This window comes from Gaeumannomyces tritici (genome assembly GCF_000145635.1).
Source record: "Gaeumannomyces tritici R3-111a-1 unplaced genomic scaffold supercont2.10, whole genome shotgun sequence".
In the NCBI taxonomy this organism is placed as follows: Eukaryota; Fungi; Ascomycota; class Sordariomycetes; order Magnaporthales; family Magnaporthaceae; genus Gaeumannomyces; species Gaeumannomyces tritici.
Window position 1 is genome coordinate 390,466 of NW_008804554.1, and position 7,934 is coordinate 398,399.

Here is a 7,934-nt window from a genome sequence, read left to right on the forward strand (position 1 = left end):
GCCCCGTGCATGAAGCTCCTCGCCCATTTCGGGCCGCCGTGCAGGATCCTATGGGGAAAGGGGGTCGAATCGAGAGGGCGAGGATAAGGACTTGAGAACGGACGTGCATCTGTCGTTGGCTAAGCAGGTGGTTGAAAGAAGGGTGTCTTTAACCGAGCACATGCAGAGCTAGGCATCCAAGCTAGCCAATTGCCACCTGTTTGGTGCAGATCCGGGACTAACAGGGGCGACGAGGGGGAGCTAGAAAAGGGAAGGGTATGACCACCTTTGCCTTGGAATCTGATGCTCCAGTTCTAGGTCTCTTACCTTTAAATAGGTAGGTAGAGGACTGCACATTTGGCTCAGGCAGCAACAACAACAACAAAAAAAGGGGGTAAAACACCACAAACAAAATCATGGATTCCCGCACCCGCAAGGGCTCGTCGACCCCGCCGGCAGCCCGCCGCGCCCTGTCCGAGTTCACGCTGCCCGACGGCCGGCGCGTGCTGGTCGGGTCGCCCGAGGACGCGGCGGCGCTGCGGTCGTGGTACGGGGCGCGCGGGGCTGCTGCTGCTACTGCTGCTGCTAGGCCCAAGCAGCAGACCAAGACGGACGAGGCGACGCAGACCACCACCACCGACGACGACAAGACCGCCACAGCAACCGCCACCCCCGCCGCCCGGGACGACGACAGTGACAACAGCAACAACAACAGCAGCAGGGTCGAGGTGGTGGTGGTGCACGGGTCCGACGAGCACCGCGAGCTGCTGGACCGGACGCGGTCGCACGCGCACGCGCGCAGGGAGGAGCTGCGGCGCCGGCACGACGGGGCCGCGGGCGAGCTGCTGGACGAGTGGGAGGGCCTGTCGGCGCAGCTGCGCGACGTGGCGGCGCAGATGGAGCGGCTGGCGGACCACGGGGGCGGGAAGCTGAACGCGACCTTTTCCAAATTTGGGGTGAGTTTTTTTTTTTTTTTTTTTTTTTTTTGGAGTTTTCTTTCCACCTGTAACCTTGCCGTTTCTTCCCCTGGCTGACATATATGTTGAACCAAGTACGGCGCACACGTCCGCACCTACGGCGACGAGTCGGGCGGTAAAGAAGGCGAAGAACCGGCCAGCTCGGCCGCCAGCACCCTCAGCGGCGGCACCGCCGCCGCCGACTGGGGCGACCGGCGGGCGGGCGGCGCCACCATGAAGCTGTTCCGGCGGCCCGTGGTCAAGCAGTACTTCCACCGCGGGCTGCTGTGGCGGGCCAGCGCCCTGACCGAGGTCATGTCGTTCGAGCTCTTCCTCGACCTCGTCTACGTCGGCATCCTGCACGTCAACGGCGAGCACCTGTCCGAGAGCCCCGACGGCGCTGAGCTGCTCCGCTTCGTCGTCACCTTTTGCATGGGCTGGAAGATCTGGGCCGACGTGGCGCAGATTGTGAGCTGGTTCGACATTGACGACGTGGCGCAGCGCGTCGAGATCTTGTTCCTGATGGCCTGTCTGGTGGGCATGACGACAAACATGATCTCGACCTTCCACGAGGGGCACGACACGTTTGCGTACCTGGTCGGGTTCTACGTGGCCGCCCGCCTGTTCATGGCCGCGTACCTGGTGCTGACGGCCGTGCTGGTGCCGCTGGTGCGCGCCACCATGCTGGCGTCGGCCGTGGCCATCGTCGTGCCCGCCGCGCTGTGGGTCGCGTCCACGGCGCTCGAGATGCCGCGCCGCCGCCTGGGGCTCGTCTTCGTCGCCCTGGTGCTGGACCTGCTCGGCAGCGGGCTCGTCATGCTGCTGTATCGCTGGTCCACGGCGGCGGCAGCCAGTGGGAGGGGGAGGCTCGGCGTGCTGAGCCGTAGGGTGGCGCCGCATTTCGAGTTTTACCCGGCTATTAACATTGAGCACAAGGTGGAGAGGACGAATGCGTTTGTGTCTTTGGGTTAGTGGCCTCTTTTTTTAAGCGAGCTTGTCTGCCGTTCTTTCTGCTGACACACTACGACGACAAAAAACAGTCTTTGGCTACAGCGTCGTGGCCATCCTGTTCCAGAACCAGGGAGACGGGCTCAATGCCTTTTTCGGCAAAGCCATACTAGGTCTGGTCCAGGCTTACATCTTCAACTGGCTGTACTTTGACGTCGACGCCAGCAACATCCACGTCCACGCCATCCGCCGCTCGAGCAAGCACTGTCAGTCCAGGTCTCCCTTGGCCTTTCCATCCAGAGGTGCCTTGCCCCCTTTTGCCACGCTAACACCAAACAGACATCATCTGGCTCATGGCCCACCTCCCCTTCATCATGAGCTACACGGTCGCCACCGCTGGCCTGTCCAAGCTCGTCGTCGCCTCCGACGTGGCCGACGCGTCGCCCAAGGACCTGACGTCCACCTACGCCCACCGCTCCGAGGCCCACGTCCCGCTCGGCATCCGCCTCTTCTACTGCGTCGGGCTGTCCCTGTCCCTCGTCCTCATGGGCCTCATCTCGTACTGCCACGAGCACAAGCTGCCGCCCACCCGGCGCGTGCCCAAGCGCCTGCGGCTGGCCAACCGCGCCCTCGTGGCGGCCGCCATCGCCGCGCTGGCCGCCGTGCCGGAGGACTCGCTCACGAGCCTGGGCCTGGTGGCCGCCACGACGGGCATGGTGGCGTGGGTGCTGCTGGTGGAGACGTGGGGCAGGTCGTGCCCCGAGGAGACGTGGATCGGCGAGGACGGCGGGTGCAAGCGGCGCTACCTCGCGCGCTGCAGCAGGCGGCGGCTCGAGGAGGTGGTCAGGGGCGAGGAGGAGGGGGAGGGGTATGCGCCTGCCGCGGTGGGGATGGGCGACGAGAAGAGGGCGGCTGCGGCTGTGTGATTTGTGAGACGGCCGATGCGGATAATCCAATGTTGTCCATGTGGTGCTGTGAGTTTGAAGTCCGTAAGCTATCACGAGTATCACGCACGCTATATATATGCTTTCATCAAGGCAGGAAGTGAGAAAAAGAGACCCTACCTTCAAAACTGCCCAGACAGCGCCCTATATAGCCCCACCTCGACGCCGAATTCTTTCTGAAACAGGTCTCCGGCCGTGAAGCCGAGGCTGTCACGGATGTCGGCGCGGATGCCTTGCTGGAGCAAAATGATGGCAATCCGCTGGAGCCGGGCCAGGTCCTCGCTCCTGCGGGCCAGCAGGTGCAGCGGCGTCCTTCCCTGCGCGTCGGTCGCGTTGATGTTTTTGACGTGCTTGGCCAGGACGTGTATGAACTCGACCAGGGATCCGCGCTCTTCGGGGCTCCCGGCGGGACTGCCCGGCGGCTCATCTACGGCACGTTTGACCGCAGCAAGAAGCGGCGTGTCTCCGATGGCGTTTTTTGCGTCCGGGTCAACGCCGCCGGCGAGGAGAATGGGCAGCATGTGGAGGTGGTTCGGGAAAAAGTTGGACACGGCCAAATGCACTAGACAATGGTCGTGATGAAAACGTCAGAGTTCGCAGCTTTGGGGGGGGGGAATGAGATTTGGGCTGCCGAGTCCTACAAGCGTTCCCGCCGGCGCGCCCATAGGTAGCGTTTGCTTCTGCGCCGCGCTCGAGAAGCAGCTTGACGATGTCTATATTCGAAGCCTCACACCCATCTCGGCATGACGACATGGCCAGGAGCAGGAGCGTGGAGCTGCCCTTGACCCACGGGCAATTTACACTATCACATCTGCGGCTTCCGTCACTCCACGTGCATTTTTTACCACGCCACGCGTTGACGTCGACCCCCCAATCCAGCCAAAACTCGACGAGGGGCAGGTCGCTCCTCCTGACGGCCTCGGCAAGGACCTGGGGCATCTTCTCAAAGGCGGGCTCGGGCAGGTTGGCGAGGAGCAGGCCAACGAGCCTGAAAAAGTCCTCCCTGGACCGGATCCCGGGCCCGTACGTAAAGTATGGGAGTATCCTGAGTCCCGAGTCCCGGAAGCCCCGCTCGATGAAATAATCTTGGATTTGGTGACGGCGGCTCTCGTCGGGCTCCGTGATTTCCTGGCTCTCGTTGGGCTCCGTGATTTCCCGGCTCTCGTCGGGCTCCGTGATTGCCCGGGTCTCGTCAAGCTCCGGGTGCTCCCGGGCAAAGTCGTCGCCGCAGGCGTCGAAGTCGGTGTCGGACACGGCGGCACCTCTGCTGATTGCCCAGTTAAGCATGTCGAGGCCCCCATATTGCAGGGCCCGATACGCCTGCAGTTTCTTGTCAGCCAGGGCTTGGCCGGCGTGGCGGCGGTACAGGAGGTCGGAAACCTACAAAACTCCGGGGGTAGTCCTCATACCAGATGGGCATCATGTCGATGTCAAGGCCGTAGCTGATGAGCAGGTCGATAACATGCAGGTTCGTCCGAAGCACGGCGGGACGTATCATGTCGTCCCTCATCATCACGAGGTTGCAAGCAGGGCCGTCGTCCATTTCCGTTCTACATAGGTACGTCTGCTCGAAGTACCTCCGGTTGGGGTCGGCGCCCGAGTCGAGCAGCAGGCGCACCATGTCCGGGTTGATGGGGCGGGGGGACCTTGTGCTGTAGTCCCTCCGCACGGCCCCGTGCAGCGGCGAGTAGACGCCGCTCCCCGAGGCCGAGTCGGCGTCGACGTCGGCCCCGAGGGCGATGAGCAGGGACGCGACTTCGGTGCGGCCCCTCCGCGCGGCCGCATGCAGAGGCGTTTCGTGAGCGAACCCCGCAGTACCCCCGACATGGGTGGCGTTCAGGTCGATGCTGGGGTCGCGGATCAGGGCCGCCGCCAGCGCGTCCGCTCGGCCGTGCTCGGCGGCCAGGTAGAGGTCGTGGGCGGGGAAGGCGTCCTCATTGTAGAAGGGCGGGCCCTGAGCGCGGCGGATGCGGTCGATGTACTGTTGTTGCGCGCGAGCCTCGCGCTCATAATCGTCTTGCATCGTGAGTTGAAGAGCCTTCCCGTGGCGATGAGGGGACAAGGCATGGGAGGGCTGCCCGGTGGTGAGCTGATGTGCTCGACTTGTTTCGAGAAGACAACGGGCTGTTGGGCGGCAAGAGGCGCCTGCTGTGGGTATGCACAGCCATCAACGTCACTTGATGGCCAATCAGATATGGATGGCCCCCGCTCAAGTTCGGGCCGTTGGCTGTCAATTTCTGCTTCCGTCGTCTTCACATGGGCAATGGAGCCAACAACCAACCGCCTGCCTGCAGACAGGGAGCCCGACAGGGAGCCTGACACGGCAACTCCCGTGCTGGTGATGCCAAAATAGATTCGACGCAAGCCCAAGGCGGCTCGAACCGGACCAACAGCACTTGTCTCTGCTGTTTTGTAACTACAATTAGCTACACAACAGTAATACAACCCCGTGGCTTGCCCTTGTTAGGTTGTCAGCTATCCATGGGAAAAACAACCAACACTATCTGATCAAGTCTAAGCTAGCATGAAAAAAATGTGTCGGCTTACTGCACATGATAACGTTTCATCCAGATGCCAACATGGTACCTAGATACCCTTCTTACCGAGCTTGTAGATAAATGCGACAGGTGAGCCATGAGAGATATCCAGCACATCACCAGCTTCACACCCACAACCATCTCTTCATCAGGGATCAACCATATCTACAGCATAGCCAGCATTTTCATCATTGTTTCTCTGTGTCACTATCCGTCAAACTTCTCCCAGTTATCATATACCTGCTCCAAGTTTCCACTTCGACGACCTCACCCTCCCTCATATCTGCCACTGCCGCTTACACCGAGGCGGTTTATTTTACAACAGTCTCGTACCGCCACACTACATCTCCCCATCATGAACCTTTCCCTCCTCGTCAACATCCTCCTCCTTCAGCCACTTTTAGTGGCTGGCTTACCTGTTCCAAAGCCTCCTCCAGCGGGCGGCCAAGAGAACTTGCCTATACACCAAGGAAATCCCAACGCAGGACCATCAACCACAACGCAGCCCCCGGGACCAGGGGGCGGAGCAGGAGGTCAAGCACCATCCCTCGGCGTTGATTATGACCTGGCCCAGCTTATGGGTCACTGGGGAACCCCGCCCAAGGGGGTCTATCTCCAGGGTTCATACTCGGCAATTATCCAAGTCAGCAAGGACATAACCCGGGAAAACATGGTTGAACTCGCTTACCGGGCCTACGGAGAAATGTCGACAATCTTCGCCAACAGGGAAAACATGGTCGGGTCCCGTCTAAAGCCCGAGTACCCATCCCGCACCCTGGTCGCCTTGGAGGTTGGAGACAGAAAGATCGTTTTCGCATCCTCAACCCAGTTCAGAGCGCCATCAGGGCTTTCAACGAAAGAGAGTAGTGAATTTTACACCTGGGCTGCGGGCCAAATCGCATCCCTTGGGTCCCAGATACCGAACTCGGTCGGCGCGTGGACAGCCCATCGTTGGAAGAATGATGCTAAATCTAGGCACAGGCTCGACGGCAAATGCGCCGAATTCAACGCCCTCCGCTTGGACGCAGAAAGGCAGAACGCGGACCGGAGGTGGGAGGGGCACGGGCCGAGGTATGAGAGCCCCAAAAAGATACAACTCGACAAGGGCGAGAGGCGGCCGTTCCTGGTGGCCATTTTTGGAAAGAATATTGTCAAGCCGTGTTCGGCCGCCGGCCAGCTCTACGGATGCGAGGAGCTCTTCAAAGATGGCACACCATTCTCCGAGCTGGAAGCAATCCAGCCCGGCACGCGGGCCGTCTGGTCTGCCGACATCAAAATCACGCAGCTCAAAAACCCGCGCCACGAAACGGTGCCCGTCAGCCAGGACCCAGGGCCGGCCAGCCCAGGCAGCAGCGGATCCGCCCCCGGGAGCCCCGAGCTGATACCCGGTACACAGTATCAGGCGCCCGCTTCCCAGAGCTCTTCGTCGCCTTCTCAGAGCCTTCCACCGTCTTCCCAGGAACCTCCAACATCTTATCAGCGCCCTCCGCCAGCTTCACAGGGCTCTTCGTCGCCTTCCCAAGGCTCTCCACAACCTGCCACCGCGGTACCGCCCGTGGACGGAGCCGTCGAGGTTGCAGCGAGCCCTGAGCGGGGGCCCGCTAACCAGGGCTCTTCGTCACCTCCCGCTGTCCCAGCGACGCCCGTACGCGCCACCCAGTACGCTATACGACCCGCTTCTGCGGGCGCAGGCGGCGGCGGCGGCGGCGGTGGCAACATCTTGGTCCCCGCGACACCCGAGATGATACCCGAGACGCCGCCGCCCGCGCGCGGCAGCAGCGGCGGCGCCTCTCAGGGAGAGGCGGTGCCCGCGACCCAGTTCCCCATGGCGCCTCCTCCTCAGGGACAAACGCAGCCCGCCACCGGGGGGACGGGCGGCGGCGGCAGCGGCAGCATGGCACCCCCCAACACCCCGTCCCCGAAGGCAGGCGAGAAGAGGCCTCAGCAGCCGTCGTCTTCGCCGCTGGAGACCCCCAGCAGGAAGCATGTTGACAAGAAGAACAAAGAAGAGTAGTGGTTGACCTATGAGAAGGTGCGTGCTGAGTAGGAGGTGGGTGCGAAGAAGGAGGACGTGGGATTTGTAAATGTACGGATTTGCTGGGTTATATAACGGACAAGATAGCAGTGGTCGAGCAGAAGCGTGTGTCTAAACAGGGGGAGTGTTGGATGGCACGAGGGTACTTTGGATGCGAGCTTGATGGAAGGTTTAGCAAAAGGTTGCATTTCTGGAAATGAAGAATATATATCTGTCCTCCTAAAGGTGCTTCCAAGTCGCGATCTGGTAACTGCCATGTTGTTCTGTCACCTGGCCCTTATACATCAAGGTCGCCATCAAGAAAACAGCACATAGGTCTTGCAAAGTACTGGTAACGCGGTCAACACGACATGACTTCCTCCTATATACTACTCGCGAAGAAGGAGATAAGGTGTTGAAGAGTTCTGGGCGGCCGAGGCGAGTGTGCCGGTGATGACAGCAAAGTCGGACAAGAGGCGCATTGCGAGAGGGCATAGGCGGCACCGGGCTAATAGCCATTACTCCTGCCCAACTAGATGACAGCAGGTTGGGGGGG

The 7,934-nt window shown here is 61.2% G+C and overlaps 3 protein-coding genes across 3 annotated transcripts; 2 read left to right on the plus strand and 1 right to left on the minus strand.

The window, feature by feature from the left end:
* The first annotated feature begins 70 nt into the window (after positions 1–70).
* Positions 71–3,008, plus strand: GGTG_12972 (hypothetical protein). Its single transcript, XM_009230874.1, has 4 exons — positions 71–935; positions 1,032–1,902; positions 1,976–2,149; positions 2,223–3,008. The coding sequence occupies exons 1-4, from the start codon at positions 396–398 to the stop codon at positions 2,807–2,809; spliced, it is 2,172 nt and encodes a 723-aa protein (XP_009229138.1). The 5' UTR covers positions 71–395; the 3' UTR covers positions 2,810–3,008.
* Positions 3,009–3,554: 546 nt separating this feature from the next.
* On the minus strand, positions 3,555–4,850 carry GGTG_12973 (hypothetical protein; the record flags this gene model as incomplete). The annotated part of the gene is made up of 3 exons (XM_009230875.1): positions 3,555–3,607; positions 3,673–4,147; positions 4,212–4,850. 3 exons carry the CDS (start codon positions 4,848–4,850, stop codon positions 3,555–3,557), a joined length of 1,167 nt encoding a protein of 388 aa, XP_009229139.1.
* A 287-nt stretch (positions 4,851–5,137) lies between these two features.
* GGTG_12974 (hypothetical protein) lies at positions 5,138–7,619 on the plus strand. Its single transcript, XM_009230876.1, has one exon. It carries the CDS (start codon positions 5,462–5,464, stop codon positions 7,376–7,378), a length of 1,917 nt encoding a protein of 638 aa, XP_009229140.1. The 5' UTR covers positions 5,138–5,461; the 3' UTR covers positions 7,379–7,619.
* Positions 7,620–7,934: the final 315 nt, after the last annotated feature.

What these genes read in the sequence shown, in the direction of transcription:
- GGTG_12974 (XM_009230876.1), top strand. Translation starts at nt 5,462, where the DNA reads ATGAGAGATATCCAGCACATCACCAGCTTCACACCCACAACCATCTCT.
- GGTG_12972 (XM_009230874.1), top strand. Translation starts at nt 396, where the DNA reads ATGGATTCCCGCACCCGCAAGGGCTCGTCGACCCCGCCGGCAGCCCGC. An exon ending in CGACCTTTTCCAAATTTGGG is followed by an intron (nt 936 to 1,031) that starts GTGAGTTTTTTT and finishes TGTTGAACCAAG; the next exon opens with TACGGCGCACACGTCCGCAC. An exon ending in GAATGCGTTTGTGTCTTTGG is followed by an intron (nt 1,903 to 1,975) that starts GTTAGTGGCCTC and finishes GACAAAAAACAG; the next exon opens with TCTTTGGCTACAGCGTCGTG.